Raw genomic sequence first — 24,313 nt, forward strand, 5'->3', positions numbered from 1 at the left:
GATATTTTTAACAGATCAACTACACGTTACAACAACATTTTTTACCTGTAACTTAAAACAACGTGAGATTACGCAATAGTATACAAGGGGCAGAGTTTTCTTAGTGATCAACAGAGACGATTGATTACTCACAGCCTGTTTACACCACGAACAACTGATGGCGATGATTTCTTTACTGTGGAAGAACTTCTGCTGGAAACTCTGCAGAGTCAACACAGCAGGTCAGTGTGTGTGTGAGAGACATCTAGACTGAACATGATAGAGAAGGTGTCACACTAAAGGGAGCTACGGTCACACTTGACTATGTGTGTGTGTGTGTGTGTGTGTGTGTGTGTGTGTGTGTGTGTGCTCACCTTTCCACACTGCTTGCACTTCCCCTCCTGCCTACGTCGGTGCACCCAGTGGTGTCTCAGAGTGTTCTGCTGTTGAGGGAGAAGAGAAAAAGTAGTTTTCCTAGAAACTCCACACACACTCACATGTATACACACCAACACCAGTCACAAACACACACTCACATGTATACACACCAGCACCAGTCACAAACACACACTCACATGTATACACACCAACACCAGTCACAAACACACACTCACATGTATACACACCAACACCAGCTGCAAACACACACTCACATGTATACACACCAACACCAGTCACAAACACACACTCACATGTATACACACCAGCACCAGTCACAAACACACACTCACATGTATACACACCAACACCAGTCACAAACACACACTCACATGTATACACACCAACACCAGCTGCAAACACACACTCACATGTATACACACCAACACCAGTCACAAACACACACTCACATGTATACACACCAACACCAGTCACAAACACACACTCACATGTATACACACCAACACCAGTCACAAACACACACTCACATGTATACACACCAACACCAGTCACAAACACACACTCACATGTCTACACACCAACGCCGGCCACAGACACACACTCACATGTATACACACCAACACCAGTCACAAACACACACTCACATGTCTACACACCAACACCAGTCACAAACACACACTCACATGTCTACACACCAACACCAGTCACAAACACACACTCACATGTATACACACCAACACCAGTCACAAACACACACTCACATTTCTACACACCAACACCAGTCACAAACACACACTCACATGTATACACACCAACACCAGTCACAAACACACACTCACATGTATACACACCAACACCAGTCACAAACACACACTCACATGTATACACACCAACACCAGTCACAAACACACACTCACATGTATACACACCAGCACCAGTCACAAACACACACTCACATGTATACACACCAGCACCAGTCACAAACACACACTCACATGTATACACACCAGCACCAGTCACAAACACACACTCACATGTATACACACCAGCACCAGTCACAAACACACACTCACATGTATACACACCAACACCAGTCACAAACACACTCACATGTATACACACCAACACCAGTCACAAACACACACTCACATGTATACACACCAACACCAGTCACAAACACACACTCACATGTATACACACCAACACCAGCTGCAAACACACACTCACATGTATACACACCAGCACCAGTCACAAACACACACTCACATGTATACACACCAACACCAGTCACAAACACACACTCACATGTATACACACCAACACCAGTCACAAACACACACTCACATGTATACACACCAGCACCAGTCACAAACACACACTCACATGTATACACACCAGCACCAGTCACAAACACACACTCACATGTATACACACCAGCACCAGTCACAAACACACACTCACATGTATACACACCAACACCAGTCACAAACACACACTCACATGTATACACACCAACACCAGCTGCAAACACACACTCACATGTATACACACCAGCACCAGTCACAAACACACACTCACATGTATACACACCAACACCAGTCACAAACACACACTCACATGTATACACACCAACACCAGCTGCAAACACACACTCACATGTATACACACCAGCACCAGTCACAAACACACACTCACATGTATACACACCAACACCAGTCACAAACACACACTCACATGTATACACACCAACACCAGTCACAAACACACACTCACATGTATACACACCAGCACCAGTCACAAACACACACTCACATGTATACACACCAACACCAGTCACAAACACACACTCACATGTATACACACCAACACCAGTCACAAACACACACTCACATGTATACACACCAACACCAGTCACAAACACACACTCACATGTATACACACCAACACCAGTCACAAACACACACTCACATGTATACACACCAACACCAGCCACAAACACACACTCACATGTATACACACCAACACCAGTCACAAACACACACTCACATGTATACACACCAACACCAGTCACAAACACACACTCACATGTATACACACCAGCACCAGTCACAAACACACACTCACATGTATACACACCAGCACCAGTCACAAACACACACTCACATGTATACACACCAGCACCAGTCACAAACACACACTCACATGTATACACACCAGCACCAGTCACAAACACACACTCACATGTATACACACCAGCACCAGTCACAAACACACTCACATGTATACACACCAACACCAGTCACAAACACACACTCACATGTATACACACCAGCACCAGTCACAAACACACACTCACATGTATACACACCAGCACCAGTCACAAACACACACTCACATGTATACACACCAGCACCAGTCACAAACACACACTCACATGTATACACACCAGCACCAGTCACAAACACACACTCACATGTATACACACCAACACCAGTCACAAACACACACTCACATGTATACACACAAACACCAGTCACAAACACACACTCACATGTATACACACCAACACCAGCCACAAACACACACTCACATGTATACACACCAACACCAGCTGCAAACACACACTCACATGTATACACACCAACACCAGTCACAAACACACACTCACATGTATACACACCAACACCAGCTGCAAACACACACTCACATGTATACACACCAACACCAGCCACAAACACACACTCACATGTATACACACCAACACCAGTCACAAACACACACTCACATGTATACACACCAGCACCAGTCACAAACACACACTCACATGTATACACACCAACACCAGTCACAAACACACACTCACATGTATACACACCAACACCAGTCACAAACACACACTCACATGTATACACACCAACACCAGTCACAAACACACACTCACATGTATACACACCAACACCAGTCACAAACACACACTCACATGTCTACACACCAACGCCGGCCACAGACACACACTCACATGTATACACACCAACACCAGTCACAAACACACACTCACATGTATACACACCAACACCAGTCACAAACACACACTCACATGTATACACACCAACACCAGTCACAAACACACACTCACATGTATACACACCAGCACCAGTCACAAACACACACTCACATGTATACACACCAGCACCAGTCACAAACACACACTCACATGTATACACACCAGCACCAGTCACAAACACACACTCACATGTATACACACCAGCACCAGTCACAAACACACACTCACATGTATACACACCAGCACCAGTCACAAACACACACTCACATGTATACACACCAACACCAGTCACAAACACACACTCACATGTATACACACCAACACCAGTCACAAACACACACTCACATGTATACACACCAACACCAGTCACAAACACACACTCACATGTATACACACCAACACCAGTCACAAACACACACTCACATGTATACACACCAGCACCAGTCACAAACACACTCACATGTATACACACCAGCACCAGTCACAAACACACACTCACATGTATACACACCAACACCAGTCACAAACACACACTCACATGTATACACACCAGCACCAGTCACAAACACACACTCACATGTATACACACCAGCACCAGTCACAAACACACACTCACATGTATACACACCAGCACCAGTCACAAACACACACTCACATGTATACACACCAACACCAGTCACAAACACACTCACATGTATACACACCAACACCAGTCACAAACACACACTCACATGTATACACACCAACACCAGTCACAAACACACACTCACATGTATACACACCAACACCAGCTGCAAACACACACTCACATGTATACACACCAGCACCAGTCACAAACACACACTCACATGTATACACACCAACACCAGTCACAAACACACACTCACATGTATACACACCAACACCAGTCACAAACACACACTCACATGTCTACACACCAACGCCGGCCACAGACACACACTCACATGTATACACACCAACACCAGTCACAAACACACACTCACATGTATACACACCAACACCAGTCACAAACACACACTCACATGTATACACACCAACACCAGTCACAAACACACACTCACATGTATACACACCAGCACCAGTCACAAACACACACTCACATGTATACACACCAGCACCAGTCACAAACACACACTCACATGTATACACACCAGCACCAGTCACAAACACACACTCACATGTATACACACCAGCACCAGTCACAAACACACTCACATGTATACACACCAACACCAGTCACAAACACACACTCACATGTATACACACCAGCACCAGTCACAAACACACACTCACATGTATACACACCAGCACCAGTCACAAACACACACTCACATGTATACACACCAACACCAGTCACAAACACACTCACATGTATACACACCAACACCAGTCACAAACACACACTCACATGTATACACACCAGCACCAGTCACAAACACACACTCACATGTATACACACCAGCACCAGTCACAAACACACACTCACATGTATACACACCAACACCAGTCACAAACACACTCACATGTATACACACCAACACCAGTCACAAACACACACTCACATGTATACACACCAACACCAGTCACAAACACACACTCACATGTATACACACCAACACCAGCTGCAAACACACACTCACATGTATACACACCAGCACCAGTCACAAACACACACTCACATGTATACACACCAGCACCAGTCACAAACACACACTCACATGTATACACACCAACACCAGTCACAAACACACACTCACATGTATACACACCAACACCAGTCACAAACACACACTCACATGTATACACACCAACACCAGTCACAAACACACACTCACATGTATACACACCAACACCAGTCACAAACACACACTCACATGTATACACACCAGCACCAGTCACAAACACACTCACATGTATACACACCAGCACCAGTCACAAACACACACTCACATGTATACACACCAACACCAGTCACAAACACACACTCACATGTATACACACCAGCACCAGTCACAAACACACACTCACATGTATACACACCAGCACCAGTCACAAACACACACTCACATGTATACACACCAACACCAGCCACAAACACACACTCACATGTATACACACCAGCACCAGTCACAAACACACACTCACATGTATACACACCAACACCAGTCACAAACACACTCACATGTATACACACCAACACCAGTCACAAACACACACTCACATGTATACACACCAACACCAGTCACAAACACACACTCACATGTATACACACCAGCACCAGTCACAAACACACACTCACATGTATACACACCAACACCAGTCACAAACACACACTCACATGTATACACACCAGCACCAGTCACAAACACACACTCACATGTATACACACCAACACCAGTCACAAACACACACTCACATGTATACACACCAACACCAGTCACAAACACACACTCACATGTATACACACCAACACCAGTCACAAACACACACTCACGTGTATACACACCAACACCAGTCACAAACACACACTCACATGTATACACACCAACACCAGTCACAAACACACACTCACATGTATACACACCAACACCAGTCACAAACACACACTCACATGTATACACACCAACACCAGTCACAAACACACACTCACATGTATACACACCAACACCAGTCACAAACACACACTCACATGTATACACACCAACACCAGTCACAAACACACACTCACATGTATACACACCAGCACCAGTCACAAACACACACTCACATGTATACACACCAACACCAGTCACAAACACACACTCACATGTATACACACCAACACCAGTCACAAACACACACTCACATGTATACACACCAGCACCAGTCACAAACACACTCACATGTATACACACCAGCACCAGTCACAAACACACACTCACATGTATACACACCAGCACCAGTCACAAACACACACTCACATGTATACACACCAACACCAGTCACAAACACACTCACATGTATACACACCAACACCAGTCACAAACACACACTCACATGTATACACACCAACACCAGTCACAAACACACTCACATGTATACACACCAACACCAGTCACAAACACACACTCACATGTATACACACCAACACCAGTCACAAACACACACTCACATGTATACACACCAACACCAGTCACAAACACACTCACATGTATACACACCAACACCAGTCACAAACACACACTCACATGTATACACACCAACACCAGTCACAAACACACACTCACATGTATACACACCAGCACCAGTCACAAACACACACTCACATGTATACACACCAGCACCAGTCACAAACACACTCACATGTATACACACCAACACCAGTCACAAACACACACTCACATGTATACACACCAGCACCAGTCACAAACACACACTCACATGTATACACACCAACACCAGTCACAAACACACACTCACATGTATACACACCAGCACCAGTCACAAACACACACTCACATGTATACACACCAGCACCAGTCACAAACACACACTCACATGTATACACACCAACACCAGTCACAAACACACTCACATGTATACACACCAACACCAGTCACAAACACACACTCACATGTATACACACCAACACCAGTCACAAACACACACTCACATGTATACACACCAGCACCAGTCACAAACACACACTCACATGTATACACACCAACACCAGTCACAAACACACACTCACATGTATACACACCAACACCAGTCACAAACACACACTCACATGTATACACACCAACACCAGTCACAAACACACACTCACATGTATACACACCAACACCAGTCACAAACACACACTCACATGTATACACACCAACACCAGTCACAAACACACACTCACATGTATACACACCAACACCAGTCACAAACACACACTCACATGTATACACACCAACACCAGTCACAAACACACACTCACATGTATACACACCAACGCCGGCCACAGACACACACTCACATGTATACACACCAACACCAGTCACAAACACACACTCACATGTATACACACCAACACCAGTCACAAACACACACTCACATGTATACACACCAACGCCGGCCACAGACACACACTCACATGTATACACACCAACGCCGGCCACAGACACACACTCACATCTCGGAGGCATCGGGATCCTCCCTCTCTGAAAGTGGGCTTACACCGAAAATTAATCTGAAGGGAGAGAAAAAGAAGTTACATAAAATAGTTTTGGTTAAAAACTATTTTTTCATCCATCTTTGATTTTTGCAGCGACATCACACTGAAGTTAAATATTATTGGACACAACTTTACATCTGACATATGAAAGCAGAATGAAAGATTTATACATATCATCACGTTTTTTTTTTTTTCCGACTCTGGGAAGTGTTTTAGGTATAAACACGCATATCTTGCATATTGTGTCCAGTGTTGCCACAGTCACCTTGAAAAAGTAATATGATTACTGGTTACTCCTTTAAAAAGCAACTGATTGACTTTACTGATTACTTGTTTCTAAAAGTTAGATTACAAGTTACTTTTTTAGTTTCAGCAGCTGGCGACAACATCCCTCATGGTCTCGACATAAAAATGAAAAAACTCTGCTGATCACTGCCTGGCCTCCTGCTGATTCATATTTTAACCTTTGACTTCATTCTTTGTTGTATTTATATCTGACTCACACTTTTATCAGACTTTTACTATTACTGGTATATATTGACCTACAGATATAGTTGTAATCTGTTGTTCCATTGCTTATTTATTTATTTGCACTGCCTGCTCTATGCGACCTTTTAATTGCGCCCCCGGGGACAAATTTCATTGATTGAATGATTGATTGTATTAACAATGGGGTGGGGCTTCCAGGCAATACATACTTTAATTCAGGAAAATTACCAAAATAGTGTAACATCTCTGCAGTTTTGTTCTTGTTGCAATGATAAGGTTGATTGGTGATGTTTGTCGATTCAGATTATTTAGTGTCACCTGAACAAGTTAGGGCAAGTTGGCCTGTGATTGACTGAGAGTGGAGAAGGGGTTAGGTCAGCTGAGCCTCTGGAGACTGCCTGTGTGTGTGTGTGTGTGTGTGTGTGTGTGTGTGTGTGTGTGTGTGTGTGTGTGTGTGTGTGTGTGTGTGTGTGTGTGTGTGTGTGTGTGTGTGTGTGTGTGTGTGTGTGTGGTACCTTCTCCAGCTGCTCCATGCAACCGTTGTGAACAACAATCTTACAGGCGGCACATTTCTTTCTGGGAGCCGACTTCTTAAAGGACATACAGAGCAAAGAGGGCAGAGTTACACACTACACGCACGCGCACGCACACACACACACACACACACACGATAAGAGCATGCAGATGTGTTGAAGATGCCCCAACACGTTATGTCATGTCAAAAAGGCTTGAAAACAGAAAGAAAAAACACCTTGACATTTAACACTTCCGCTTAAAGTTCTTCACCAAGCAGGGAAATGAAGAGACGAGCATCCTTCGTATTCTTAAAAGCATCCCTGTTTATGTATATTTAAAGCCTCTGTGTACTGGAGAGGCATTCAAAGACGGCGCTGAGCGTTGGTCATTTGTACTTCACTCGCACGGAGCGTTAACGAACGAGCCTCTTCGTATCTTGAAGAGCCGTCGAGTACCGACACTTCATTCTCAGAGTGCTACTCATTGCAGGGTGATAGTTTCTAAAAGTAGAAGCTTTCAGCTATCGGGCTCTTCTCATATGAAAACAGCTCCCTGCTCCAGTTCGGGAGGCCAACGCACCGTTGAAACTTTCATACTTTTCACTGCAAAGAATTACAACTACACAAACTACCAGAGAAGCTTTAATGAGCTCAAAGACCAACTTCCTGCCCTGCAGCAGAGCTACTAAAGACACTCTACAACACAGTGTGTAACCTTCTAAATGAATAAATACTAATACGCATTCTCGTAGTGTGAAAAAAAAGCACTCAAGCTGCCAAGGTGCTGTTTGGCTTCAATAAATCTCATTGCTCTCTTGGCCTTTTCCCATACAGGAGACCAACTACCCATCATGAGTAATAATGTGACAGCTTCTAATGGACTGGACTCACCTCCAGTCAACGGGTTCACTCTACACTGTCACCGGGAGAAACGCGTAATGGCTCAGCGCTGCTCTCTCGTGAAAACAAACCTGCACTATCACACTTGTGTCTCATTTGGTTGATGCTCTGAATGACCCGGATATCTTTACCGTGAAACGAATCACTCACAAACAATAAGAAAAGTGTCTGTTTTAGATTTAACCTGTTGGAAAATCAGGCCAAATCTATCAGACGGATTTCATTGTCGCTGTTCATTAAGCTCAATTAAATAAAGCTCAAGTCCTCCAGGATGGCATGGTAAAACAACAATAAAACACCAATTATCATAAAGCATGTGCAGTTTTGAACTGTTTTGACACAAACAATAAAAAGACGCATACATATTCCAGAGAAGGTTGTTATTGAGGTTTGATCAATTTGAGGTTGTTTCTCTCATGACTGCTGTTTTTGACATTGAATATGGAGATAATGACTTGTGTTAAAAAATGAATGGAACATGTCAAGTTGATGAAGAGGTTTGCTGCATTTTATATTTGCTGCGAGGGATGTTTCACTGAGCTGCAGAGGTAAGAGACAGTTTCATTTCTGAATCCTCTCAGCTTAAATGTGGTGCTTTTGTTTATGGGGAGTCCATAGAACTTCAAATAATCAGCAGGATGAGAGAAAATGACCGTTGTGATGAGCTGCTGGTAAATTCATACAGGTACTGGTGTGGACCACCAGGTGGTGCGCTGAGTCACTGACAGAAATTAATCAAATACATGGAGCAGAGACTGGCTAACTAAACATCCTACAGGTCATTGCCAATTATTTCTGCAATTAAATAATACAGAATTTAAACAAAAAATTAAATCATATATAGCTAACTAAATGAATTTCAAATAACATTATTGAGATAATGAATAAATATAAAAATAGGCAGCGAGACAAATGCTCATTGACGTCAGTGTTTCCAGAAGCTTCCTCTCAGGTCAAATGTGGAATGTAATCACAGCGAGATCCGACTGGCAGCAACTGAGTGGTGCGAACCCTTCTCTGCATCATTACCTGCCATCCGTGGAAATGTACAATGCGTCATTATAATAATTCCAGGATTAAAGGCTGTTTTCTCAGCTGCTGTTTTTTTCTTTTTAAAGAGGTGTGTGAGCAGACTGAAGGTCTGTCATTTAAACACTTTCTACACTGCTGGTTGATGACTCTTAAGAGCACTCTTTCAGTTTTCTGAGGATTGTCTCTGCTGTTCTATTACTGTTCATCTGGACGCAACACAACAAAACATGGCGCAGCACAATGCAGTGCGATGCAACGAATAGCGAAGAAATGACTCGCTGAGCAACAAATCACGAAGCAATGGATCGCGAAGCAACGGATCGCGAAGCAACGGATCGCGATGCAACGGATCGCGAAGCAACGGATCGCGAAGCAACGGATCGCGAAGCAACGGATCGCGAAGCAACGGATCGCGATGCAACGGATCGCGAAGCAACGGATCGCGAAGCAACGGATCGCGAAGCAACGGATCGCGATGCAACGGATCGCGAAGCAACGGATCGCGAAGCAACGGATCGCGAAGCAACGGATCGCGAAGCAACGGATCGCGAAGCAACGGATCGCGATGCAACGGATCGCGATGCAACAAATTGCAATGCAATGCAACAAATTGCAACACAATGCAAGGCAACGAAATGCAATGCAACACAATGCAATGCAACACAATGCAACGCAACGCAAAGCTAAGCAAGGCAAGGGAATGCAAGGCAAGGCAAGGCAAGGCAAGGCAACAAGCATGTTTTCACATTAAGTGTTGTTTAAGCTTTCTTTTCATTGTCTCTTCCTTCATCGGGTCAGTTATTAACCTTCCTGCACACACACACACACACACACACACACACACACACACACACACACACACACACACACACACACACACACACACACACACACACACACACACACACACACACACACACACACACACACACACACACACACACACACACACACAGAGAGAGAGAGACAGGTCAGCACTCACTGCAGTCTTGAGCATGCAGGCGTCCTCTCCGAGATAACAGAGCTCTCCTGAGCAGCTCGTCTCCATCCACAGATGATCTCCATTAACAGCGTTCTCCTGTAGAGACCAGAGGCCAGATATTCACATCATAACATCCTTGGCCACAACGCATGTGCTCATCCTCACTCACATGAAAGTGGAACCATATGCACAAGGCCGGTCAACAAGTGTGTCAAGCACATAATTGCCGCTGCTGAAGAGGTGTGTAATTTCACAGTGCATGCTAATAGAAGGTGCTAATCACAACAGCATTCATGAAAAACACACATCTGAATACATATAGACACAAGGAGTATGAAGCTGCAACTGTTTAGAAGAGAAGATCAGTGAGATAATGAAGTCTAACTGGAGTTGCTACCAATATGTATTAATTAAGAAGTATTTCCAATGAGCAAAGGCGGCTAATTTAATTGCTGACTGATTTAATCCTCAGAGTTTACATGAGAAAAGAGAAACGGAGGCGACAAAAAGATCATTCATGTTCATTCATGAATGATCTTTTTGGCTAAAGTTATAAAAACTATGATAGAGACTAACTTAATACATAAATACACTACAACGGACACTCGCATACCTTCATCAACACCCTGGAAACCAAGGCATAACAAGGGAAAAATAATTTTTGACCGTTGTGACCTTGACCTGTGACCCAATGGCTCTCGGTTCTGAAAAAAGTCTTACAATTTAGATCAATAGTTTTTGTGAAAAGTTGGTAAAATACATACATACAAACCAATCAATCAATCAATCAATCAATCAATAAGTATATGGCCAAAAACGTAACTTTCGTTGGTGAAGGGATTTACAATGAACTATCAAGGAAATAGTGCATCATGATTAAGTAACAAACTGATTACATTTATGACAACAGATGACACAAACATTATAATCTAGCTCACTAAGTAGGACTTATACAGTAATACCATAAAAGCAGAATATTCATCCTTTCAAACTAACTAATCAACTAACGTAACAAATAAAAAAAACAATTTTTAGATCTTGACATAGAAAATAATATAGAAAATCAAAAATTTGCAAACATATAAAAGAATTTATACTGCAAATAAAAAACTGTATATGTAACAAAATTAATTAATTTCCAATAACACAGTTGAGAGTATGCATAGTAAATAAATACATAAATAATATAGGAATACATTTAACAATTTTATTAGAATATTCAACCATGATCAAAGAAATTACATCAATAAAAGCCTGAGTTGAGCCTTTGTGCTCATTAAGACGAGCACAGAGGCTGGTCTTAACTGTGAAATTCAAGAAATCGTGCCCCGCACTCGAGCGCTCGGGTGCGGGGCAAGTGGCCGGAGCGTTCCCCCCGGTTGGCTGAGGCACAGACACGGGAGTCTGAGCTTTCTGCTCAAACGCAGGAGGTTCTCCACTCCGGCGCTGATCGCGGCAGCTCAGCGTTGGAACACGGAGGCGCCGAGCTCCGAGCTCCTTTTCATGGCTTCCGCGGTCCGTCCCCGCGATAAAGCGCCACTGATCGCAGTTGAACTGAACACTGACCGCTTCTGGGAAGCGGAGCTGCCGGAGCGCGGTCAGCGCCGGAGCCGAAAGCTCCAGACTCCCGTGTCCCAGACGCGCATCCACGCCACGGCGAGCGCTATGCTGCAAACAGAAAACTCCAACGTGATGCAAAGTCCCTCCCCCCGGTCTCCCCCTGCCTCAAGTCCGCTCTTTCACAACAAACACTGAAGTTGAGCAGCAAAGTAAAGAAAATGAAAATAAAAACAACCAGAGCACAGCTGACCACACTGACAGCAGAGGATTCAGCCAGCACATTAACATATTGAGGGCGTGTAGTAAATCACTGACCAATCAGCAGACAGCAGCTCAAGCTCAGACCCGTTCCGTGGTCCTGGTACCCCAATGGAAGGGGAGCGGAAAAGCGCTCGCCTTTGGAGCGGTCTGGAGCGGTTTAGACCGGTCTAGGCCGGTACTTTTTGTGCGGTGGAAACGGGGCTAAAGTGGACAAACCCAGAGTGACTTAGTAGAACCTGAAAGATCATTAAGATCCAGTAAATCAACCCTGCAGCGTCGATTAATGAGTGATTAAGTTCAACTGTCTGTGTGTGTGTGTGTGTGTGTGTGTGTGTGTGTGTGTGTGTGTGTGTGTGTGTGTGTGTGTGTGTGTGTGTGTGTGTGTGTGTGTGTGTGTGTGTGTGTGTGTGTGTGTGTGTGTGTGTCATAGAAAGGGCAGCCGTGACGAGCTGGAAGTGTCCCTGCAGACTGATCTCGGGGGGAATCTCAACATCAGTCTGCCTGCTCGTCCCATCACATTAATAATAAACCAAATTTTACTTACTATTCATTAGTGATTCATGAATAATTTATTCACTGTCACAGATTAATGCACAAGTGTTTTACACTTTCATGACACAACATGCATTGCACCATTTCTATTGTCCTTATTTGTCTTTTTGGTTTTAAGTATTTGTATAAAATCAAATTGCCAAAGAGGCTTGTGTGGGTGCTACTGCTATGTTTCAAAATGATAAAATTCTATCAAAATCTTCCATCAAATCCAGGTTGTTTTTGTTTCCTGTATTCTTCCATCCACATAGGTTCACAGAAGCAGCACAGTTAGAAAAGACATCCACAAGTATCTGTCCCCTGAAACCCACTAAAACTCACTTTTCTCTGAATCTGAGCATTTTTCACATCTGTAGACTCATTTTGAGGAATACCTGCCCACACGAGATCACAGAGCACGTTTTGTAGGGATTTATTACCTCATAAGGATCACTATTTATGTTGTGGTTGGCTATCGATAATGATTAATAATTATCAAAGATAGTTATTAATAATGTTATTGAAATTTAATCTGATCTGTATCAGATACCTCGGAGCTCCACCTGTCTAAACAGGAAATGATAGCCAATTCAGTTCTATCAGTCTCATAAGATATACTAAACAGTTCATCAGGAATTTGAATCAATAGTCAAATTAATTACAATTACCAGAATTTACAGTAAAGGTTGAAGGATTTTGGAGTTCTTGACACAGAAGAGTCGACATTTCATTCACCTTTGTGCTCATTAATAAAACAGCAAGTATGATTCCAAACATTATATTTATTCACAATGAAAACAAATAAACACAGATTCTAACTACCTATATACAGCTGTGTGTGTGTGTGTGTGTGTGTGTGTGTGTGTGGAGAGAGAGAGAGAAAGAGAGAGAGAGAAAGAGAGAGAGAGGTGGAAGAAGTGTGTGTGTGTGACGTGTGATGGAACTACAAAACAAGATGGCGGATCACAAGAAACTACATTCAAATGGAGGTTATCAGAGAGCAGGAAGTCTGTCCTGGGTCTCCACCATGTGCTGGAGAACAATGGAACATGGAAGCTAGTCTTTAGCATCTGCTTCTTGTGTGTCTCTGCTAAAGGACCATTTCTAGAATGACTTGATGTGAATGAGACTTGTTTTGTAAAACATCAGGAGTCGTCAGATGGTGTTCAGTTACTGTATGATGTCTTTGATGTGATATGTGTAGGATTGTGAGTTAACTAGTTAGTAAAGCAAAGATTAGCATGCAGACCCTGTGTCTGTGGCAGAGCTAACGTTGGTTTACAGGTTGATAACGGCTCCTAATATCATTATCTATAGAACTCAATCACTGTAACAGAACCAACACATCTTCATAAAGTTAAACAGTTCTATCATAGCATCAGGTTTAACTAATCTCAGATAAGCCCAGTTGTTGTTCCCACTTCCTTGAACGAGTTCAGTTGTTGTCCTGCTAGAGGGAAGCTGGTGTCTTCTCCTGTAGTTAGCACCTCCTGCTAACTGTGGTTGCTGGTTCTGCAGGCTGAGGAGAAGAAGATGAAGTTGATGTTTCAGGAGTCCTTCTTTGCAGCTCCTGGTTGTTCCTTTTGTCCAGACTGAGGAGCTGGTCGCTCAGGTCTGTGATGGTTTTCCTGCTGGTTGAGGAAAACACAAAGAAGTTCTGTGAGGCGTCGTTTCCCTGGTCCCGTCCTGGAGGAACTGGTTGGTTCCCTGGAGAGCAGACTCTGGGCGCTGGTCTCCGGTCCTGGGAAGGTCTCCTCGGAGTCTTCGTTGCAAGAGAGGAGTGGAGGCCCCTGGTTGCAGGCCTCTGGTGTTAGCTGTGTGCTAACACTGGATGAGCTGCACTCCAGCAACTCACCTCCTCGGAGTGTTGTCGTGCAAGAGAGAGAGTGGAGGCTGGCTGAAAGCCTTTTGTTCCACGTGTGTTGATTCAGAGGTGTCAAAACCTGAGAGCTTCAGCCAATCAGTGACTGGCTGATTGCATGGGGGAAGAGTCTTGTGAGCAGAAAGGGGGGGGGGGGTCCTGCAGAAGCCCCCCCCCCCTTCTGTCATGTCATGACTGCGTATCATGACAAATGAATATTGTCTTTCCCCAGAAATGAACAAACTTTCTGTGGTCCTGTGAGATCCCAACAAGGGTTTAAGTGGAAATTAAAATGCCAGCAGAGTTTGCTTGCACTTTTTATCCCTGGTTGAGTAATTTGCAGTCGTCTTGGCATTTCTTGATGCAGCAGGACTGAATCTGAATTATTGTTTAAAACCTCTTCTGTTTTTTCAATGAGACAAAGTCACATCTCTTGAGGTCATGACACAATAAAATCTTGTTTCTTGCGTTGAGCTTCAGAGACATTTTCTGATAATGATCAGAAAGAATAGAAAGAAAAGTGCTGCTTTTGATTGTCCACATGAACATACGCCGGCTGAAAGCAGTCTTGTAACAAATCTGCTCGCATGAGACTCCAATTGTCACCGACTGACTCAGCCAGAGAGACCAGGGATGATGCAGACTTGGACAAATGTCTTCTTACGTTCTGCTGATGCATCGTGCACAATACCAGGGCCGCGTTTTGACAATCAGAGGGTCGAGGACACCTTTAAACATCTGTCCCAGAGGTGTCACTCACATTTCAGTTCAGGGGCCAGATACAGGATGATTTCATCTCGAGTGGGCCGGACTGGTATAATAGGGCCATCAAATCTTTAAATTTTAACTTTAAAGGTTTCCTTTGTTGTGGTGAAGAGTATAAGTGATGAAAATATAGATATTTTCACAAAACCAAACAACCATAATTAAAAATTACGACAGACTCACCATAAAGCCAATTTTAATTCAACTTTCTGGTGCAAAATCCAGTAAAATGTCCAGAAAACTCCCATCGCTGTCACATTCTGGGTGTTTCTTCACACTCCCCCTGTTAGCTGAGAGCTGATTTGAGGTTTCAACAACAATATGTGATACTTCTCTGGGTCAGATTACCCGAGCAGAGAGGTGACCTGAGGCTGTTTCTCTTTCAGATACACAGTGCAAATAAAGCAGAAGACATGGTCTGACTCAATCCAAAGTTGTACATTGGACAAATTGGTCAGAGGCGAAACTGGTCAGAATGAATCCCGACATCAGTCCGAAATGCTCAAGATAGAGCTGCGATCCAGTCCAGGGACACTAGGCTATATGTTTTGGTCAAAGCAGCTTTTGGACGCAACCTCTCGAGGCCACATCCCATATATAGCCTGTCACTGTAAATCCTGACCCGGAGCTCGCTCATTTTGGAAACAACACCAGCAATAGAACAATATACGGCTTCACAGTCAATTTGAGGGCACCGAGACTCACATACAGTACTGAGCCTTGCTGCTCATCCCACAAATGAATCTTATCGTAACTACAAATGGGTTGGCATTTCTACATTCATTGTATAGGCTTGCCAGATGTTTTTATGCTTAATTCTTTTCAGGTAAATGCAAAGAAAAGTGAAGAAAAGGGGATAATTAGAAAAACTACTAACTAAACAAATAAAAAGTATAAAAAGTAACAGGGAAGTTGCTTCATTAACAGTGTGAGATGTGGTTATTTTAGTGAGATGTCTGACCGTCCAGTCCACGCAGGTTCGGAGGTCTTTGTTGGGTCCATTGGAGGCCGGAGGAAGTGACGGCTGTGGAGGACCGAGGTAATGGAGGCCTGAACGGGAGATCGCTTTCCTGAAAGAGACGAAAAAAGATCTCGTTAAACCTCCTGGTCATCATCCAAGAGAAGGTCCCAGATCGTTGCCATCACCACTGATAGTCTGATCATTATTCCAAAGTCACAGTCTTCACTGGCGCTGACACAGAAATCAGCAGTGTCATGTTTAGCCGTGGCACTGCTCCCTCACCAAGAGGATTTCAGCATAATTTAGTGTGCAAATCAATTATTCATGTGACGAGAGCACATTTCAGCATGCTCAGCTGGAGATATTTGGTCAAGGAAGAGTGGGAACAGCTTGGAGGAGAATCTGCCAGCAGCACTTTGGGGTGATGAGAGTCGGACGGACACAGATCTGTTCTGTCAGGAGATGAGTCAGCAGTCAGTCGCACCATGTTTCAGCCGCGGTCGCTCGCCCTCGTCCCTTTTTATATCTTAAATGTTACTGATGTTGGTCTCAGTCGGCCCTTGTAACTTGAACTATATCAAGTGGAGAACGCCATCTCACCATCAATATCACAAACACAGCATCGGTATGAAAGAGACAATTCAAGCAGTTCAATCCATCAAACATCTCCGTGACTGCAGGTTACAGTCTGCACAGTGAGACGCACGTACCGGAGTAGGGTTCAGTATGGACCCCCTTAGAAATTGGGCCCAGGGTTCAAATTCTGCAGCAGAATATTCCATTGACAATCTTAAGCCGTGGTCCCACCATGCTGCTTGCACTGAGGCGGGACAGGTTTTTGTGCATTTCTGTTGACAAAAGTTGTGGATGGCACCAAAAAAACTGTAGCCACCGGTTCTGAGTTTTGGCCACCTCTCTCTTGAGGTACCTGGCACTACGGAATGGCCGTAAACCCTCCCGTTGTTGTTTACATAGGCTGCTTTGTGCTCACTGGTTGCTTTGTTAACTTGGTTTTTTGAAACGTCGACGTGCTTGACAGCACTGCGGTCTTCCTCCGGAGTGCAGACACTCCTCTCAGGAACAGGAGAGGAGGAGATTCTGGATGCTGCTGTTTCACAATGAGAACAGTTTTCCTCTGTATCACAGAGAACGGAGGCGCAGGGCTTTTCTTGCCTGAGCTGCGGCCATTTTCGCAGCTCCTGTTTGCATATATGACGTCACCTACGCCAACTCAGCCTCCATTTTAACCATACGCTCTGTGGTGGGACCACGCCACAGAGTTAGGTCTGGATGTGCTATGCCTGACCGTACCGTCCTGGCCTGCCTCGGAACATATTGTGCAGTCGGACTTTACAATGGATATTTAGAGGTACCAGAAACCTCAGGCTCAGTTGAAACAACAGCTTTTGCAAGTGAAAACAAAACTTTTGTTGCATTTTGTTCATCTATTTACACGACAATGGTGGTTGGGATCACTGAAAACACAACTTTTTGAAAATACACGAACTCCGCCTCCATGTAGACTGTAGATATGCAAATGTTCTGGTCACTACAGCCATAGAAACTAGGTGTTCTGCACATGCTCAGTTGATGTACAATCACAACAATGTTTCCTCCGTCGTGTCATGACTCCCAGTCTATATTCTCCTGGACTTGGTACCGTATTTTCCGCACTATAAGGCACACCGGATTATAAGGCGCACCTACATTGATTAACATAATTTACAACTTTGTTCATATATAAGGCGCACCGCCCTACAAGGCACATGGAATAGAGCAGTGGTCAGCAACATTTATAGCTCAAAGCCATTAGGTTACATTTTCCACTGATTCTAACACCCAGAGAGGTGCACACACTTTATTTTGATAGTCCTACCTGCAGCCTATGCCAGGAGGACACTACACACAAAACCTTCTTCACTGCTGGTTGACAACTTACAACTACCGGTAATAAACTAAACTACATGAACTAAGCAACAAAAACACAACACAACACAATTATTACCGACACCACAAACCAAACATAACCCCCAATAATTGCATTTAAAACACCACAAACAGAAACTCCCATAATTCATTGCAGCTATCGGCTGCACTGAGGAGCTCAGGATGCAAGGCATGATGGGAATTCATGTTTTGTGTTGTTGGAGGTTATTGTGGGTCGTTGTTGGGCTTGGTGTTGTGTTGATTGTGTTTATGTGTTTTTGTTCCCCAGTTTATGGAGTCATTATTTCATCTAGTTTATTTTGGTTTGTTAGAATGTTGGTGTGCAACCATGAGTGATGAAGGTGTTGTGTGGAGTGTCGTCCGCTCTGAAGATCCGGTTGAGAAGTTAGAGTTGTCAAAATAAAAGCTTCTGGTTGTTCAGCTGTCAAATAGCAGTCTCAGTAGAGCAATTCTTCCATATATAAGGTGCACTGGGTTATAAGGCGCACTGGCAGCTTTTGAGAAAATTTTAGGTATTTAGGTGCCTTATAGTGCGGAAAATACGGTAGTTTGATAGTTGACAATCTATGTAATAACAATCCAACTTGGCCTTCTGTCCACTAGAATAGAAATTCTCCCATTGTTGATGTTTAGAGTTTGCCGTTTGTGGTTTCGCTACCAATACAAACAACAGCACCAACTCGTGGCTATGAATGCTAACTACAAAGTTTCCAAAGTTTCTGCCGGACATTATTTTCAGAACACTGTTGTGTGAATGTGAAGCATTTCTGAAAGGAAAACAAAAATGGTGCGTTTTCACTAGAATCGTTGAGTAAAAGGGGCCATGTGTTTTGGACTGTGGGAGGAAACCGGGGTCACACCCACAAAAGCCCAATCTGGAATCAAACTGGTGAAATCCTTACTGTGAGGCGACGACGACACCACACATGTCAAACCACAACTCTCACGCCATACAGGTCTCATCTCATAAAGCTGTTGTTATTGGGTGAAATTGAGTGTGTTAAAAAAACATAACGGAGGAAATACGGGGTTGAATTTTGGTGTGTCAGTGGAAAAGGTTGCACACAGAGTATTTGAACCCCCTGTTGAAAGTTTCAGTGGCCGTCTGTCTAAAATTATCGAGCAGGACAAAGAGGAGTCTACTTACACACCCTGTAACCTGAGGACACACCCTCTCTCACACACACACACACACACACACACACACACACACACACACACACACACACACACACACACACACACAGACACAGTCAAGTGTGTGAGGGCACTCACGACTGTTGGGATAAAAATAGTAATGCGTGGGAGACAGCAGCAGAAAGTGCACAAATGCAAGGATGTATGGTGACTGGACATACGCTACATTGAACCAGGACACACACACACACACACACACACACACACACACACACACACACACACACACACACACACACACACACACACACACACACACACACACACACACACACACACACACACACACACACACACACACACACACACACACACAGTGTATTTGGTACGTATAAATGAGGGAAGTTTCAATAAGAATCCTCCATGTTTTATTTCACCTTCCTCATGATGAGCTTGTTCATGTTTTCTCCGTCACCTTTGCTCTCGAGCTCCTCACTCTAGAAACCAGCCTCGTCGGGGGAAGTAACTTGAGCGGCCGGTTGGCTGGGAGTTTTATCGAAACCACTTGTTTGGAAGTGAAACACAAAGGCCGAAAGTTGAAAGAGTGAAAAAGTGAAAGATGTTTGGAGGTTTTTTGTTCACGACTGGACTGAATTTCACAGAAAGAAATGACACTGCGAACATTTAATTTGTATTTTGTCTGTTGAATTCCTCCATTCCCATTTGTTTCTGTGTTTGTTCAATTTGAATTTGATTCATGTAATCATTTCAACATTATTTATTTGAGGGTTTATTCCTTTAATTCTATTAATGAAATTATTTAACCATTTAATATTTATTTATTTTCCCCCTCAATCATTTCCACATCCACTGATTTATTTAAGCAGTTATTATTCCTAGTTGCATTCATCATTTCTATATTTAATTTGAAACTTATTCATTCAATCCATTTAACAGTACATTTTATTTATTCAAGCAAATTTGTATTAATATTTTTCCCAATTTATTTATATTTCATATATTTAGTTAACTATGCATTTATCGTAATGATTTCTACATTATTTTGCACATCCACATTTATTCATTTTTTTGCAGACATGTCATTGAGGTGAAAAATGGAAAATTAAATCCATCAAAGCAGGGAGAAAATTTTGTAGAAGAATGAATTTAGATTTCTATGAGTTTGAAGAAATTAAATTGCAAACGGATAAATATAAGAACACAGAAACAGCATTTTCATTCTTTCTTGTTCCTTTTTCATGATTGAAATGATTCAAAAATTACAGAGATTTTCAAAACACACACGCACGCACGCACACACACACGCACACACACACACACACACAAAGGTCATGGTCTACCATTACATTGGAGTGACTCCTAATCTACTAAAAGCAGACAGGATCACAGGAATTAAAACTCACTCTTAAAATATAAACAAAATAAAAAAACATGCAGCGAGAAGCTTTCCTGGCACTGAGCCCACAGTAAACATGCTTACACATTGAACGAACAACCACGCCTGTGTTTGACTTGTTTCAAGGCGGATTCATACAAAAAAAGAACAGAAAGTTAAAACACATCAGCAACAAAACCAACAAGCAGAAATCCCCTGGAAACTTCTCACTGGAGCTTTTTCACACAATGACTCAAAATCAAATAGTGTATTTCTACCAGTCATCCCACCAGTTTTACACTTTCAGGTAACAGAAGGCAAATGAAGGGCATCTTTTCTCGGCTCAAGGGCATGCATAGATAGCAATGCAATTGTCATATTTGTTTTATTTTCTGAAATCTGCACGTTAAAAGAGAATAACCTCAAACGTGTCACTGAAACAGGGAGGAGCTAAGCGGCATATAGTCCGGTTTAAATGACAAAGTCTCAAGTGAAAATTTGACATTTTTGGCTTTTCACGTACACTGTGACAACACGTTAATTTTTGTGTCACTTACTCACTTGCTTTCTTTGACTTTGTTGGAGAGTATGTGATTGGTTTTCAAATTATTTTTAAAAAGTGGTGCAAAGGAGGATTTAATAAACTTTTACTTCCTCTTCCTTTTCGTCTCGATTTTCAACATCAATGTATTTTGTTTTTACCTATGTTTGAAATAAAAAGAGGAATCAATGAATCTTAAAAAAAAAATGTGTGTTTGCACAGCAACCTTTTGAAAATGAGGTCCATTTACACAGAAATGGCAGAAACGCTGAAAACGATGTAGTTGGCATGTAGAACAATCCACTCTAAACCCTGACAACACGGACATTCTGGTGGACAGACAACCAAGTAGGATAGTTATTACGGTGACTGTGAAAATAAAAGTACAGAGTCCCAGGAGAATATGGACTGGGAGTCATGACACCACGGAGTTGTTCTTATTGTCCATCTACTGATCATGTGCAGAACTCCTAGGTACTTCGGCCGTGGTGACCAGAACCAGTAGCAGCATTTCCAGGTGGACAAGGAGATGGAGCCTGAGCATTTACAGAAAGTCATGTCTTCAAAACGTTTCACCTTGGAAGCCATTTTAAAAAAAAGTTGTGTTTTCAGTTACTCTGAGCACGGCTGTGTTGTGTTTTCACTTGGTGGGAGCATCATCACGTTAAGGAGTCCACTGGGGAATCACGACTCGACACTGTGTGGAACTTATTTCTCGACTAGAGAAGCAGCGTCTCCCGGCTCCTGATGGACTGAAGCCGACAGGTGAGTGTTGTGAGCAGAGTGTGTATGAAAGCCTTCCAGACGGGAGATTAAATTGGAGTGGAATACAGCTGCTCTCTACTCCCAATTCTCACACCACCTACTCTCGCTCTTCTCTTTCTGTCCATTTACCCTTCGCCGTCTCTCTTTTTTTCTGGACGGCACCACACTTCTTTTTGCCTTCACCTTCAGTTTTCCTCCTCCTCACACTCCTGTCATCCCTCTGCTCTTCTTTCTCATCCTCCCCCTTGTCTCCTCTTCATATTTTCATCACCCTCCTCCTCCTCTTCCTGCAGAGGTGGATTGCCGGGGTTGCCATGACGACAGCACAGCGGGAGCATCGGCAGCTCATCCAGTAATTATATTGGTGGGGAATATGCTTGGCTATGTGTGCGTGCGCTTGAACGTTTCAGTAATCTGACAGTAAATGGAGAAACTTAGAGAACACTGCATGTACGTGGCCACACAGTGAGTGACTATATTTATTTCACTGCCCACGTCCTAAAGAACACAATCATCTGCAATTCTTCACCTATTTGTCTAAGCACGGGTCCTCTGTGTCAATGGAAAGTTACAACAGTGGGAAACAGGTCGTGTAGTTTTCAGGTGGGAAGAAGCAGGAATCCAGAGGGCGGAATCACAATAAACAAGCCCACACTGGTCTAATTCCTTTCTCCTTCTCTGCAGTCACTTAAACAGTTTCTGAAAATCCCTGCAGTGTTTGCTGAACCTCGCCAAGGCTGTGCGACGCTCTTTAGAATCAAAGCGAGAACAAAAAGTAATAGCCACGGAAATAAAAGGCAGCTGCAAGTGGGAGGAATCGGGTTTACCATCTTCTGACTCTGGAAGATGTTGTGATTACGTGGGAGAAGCCGCTTGACAAAAGACACGACTGCACCAGAGTGGGTTTTGCTCTTGAGTCAATTTCTTGGTGCAAAGCAACAATGTTGACATCTTAGACGACTTCTGACAATACCTGAAGCAACATAAACATCAGTCAATGTTAGAC

The 24,313-nt window shown here is 43.3% G+C and overlaps 1 protein-coding gene across 1 annotated transcript in view; it reads right to left on the minus strand.

Annotated features, from left to right (window-relative positions):
• dgki (diacylglycerol kinase, iota) overlaps positions 1-24,313 on the minus strand; it is a gene marked incomplete at its 5' end in the record, with an annotated part of 102,795 nt that overhangs the window by 33,396 nt on the left and 45,086 nt on the right. The window contains 6 exons of the mRNA XM_080517992.1: positions 133-201; positions 354-422; positions 7,623-7,679; positions 8,669-8,743; positions 11,583-11,678; positions 17,522-17,630. Coding sequence (XP_080374118.1) covers positions 133-201; positions 354-422; positions 7,623-7,679; positions 8,669-8,743; positions 11,583-11,678; positions 17,522-17,630 — 475 coding nt within the window. The remainder of the gene's footprint in view (positions 1-132; positions 202-353; positions 423-7,622; positions 7,680-8,668; positions 8,744-11,582; positions 11,679-17,521; positions 17,631-24,313) is intronic.

This window comes from Blennius ocellaris (genome assembly GCF_963422515.1).
Source record: "Blennius ocellaris genome assembly, chromosome: 22".
In the NCBI taxonomy this organism is placed as follows: domain Eukaryota; kingdom Metazoa; phylum Chordata; class Actinopteri; order Blenniiformes; family Blenniidae; genus Blennius; species Blennius ocellaris.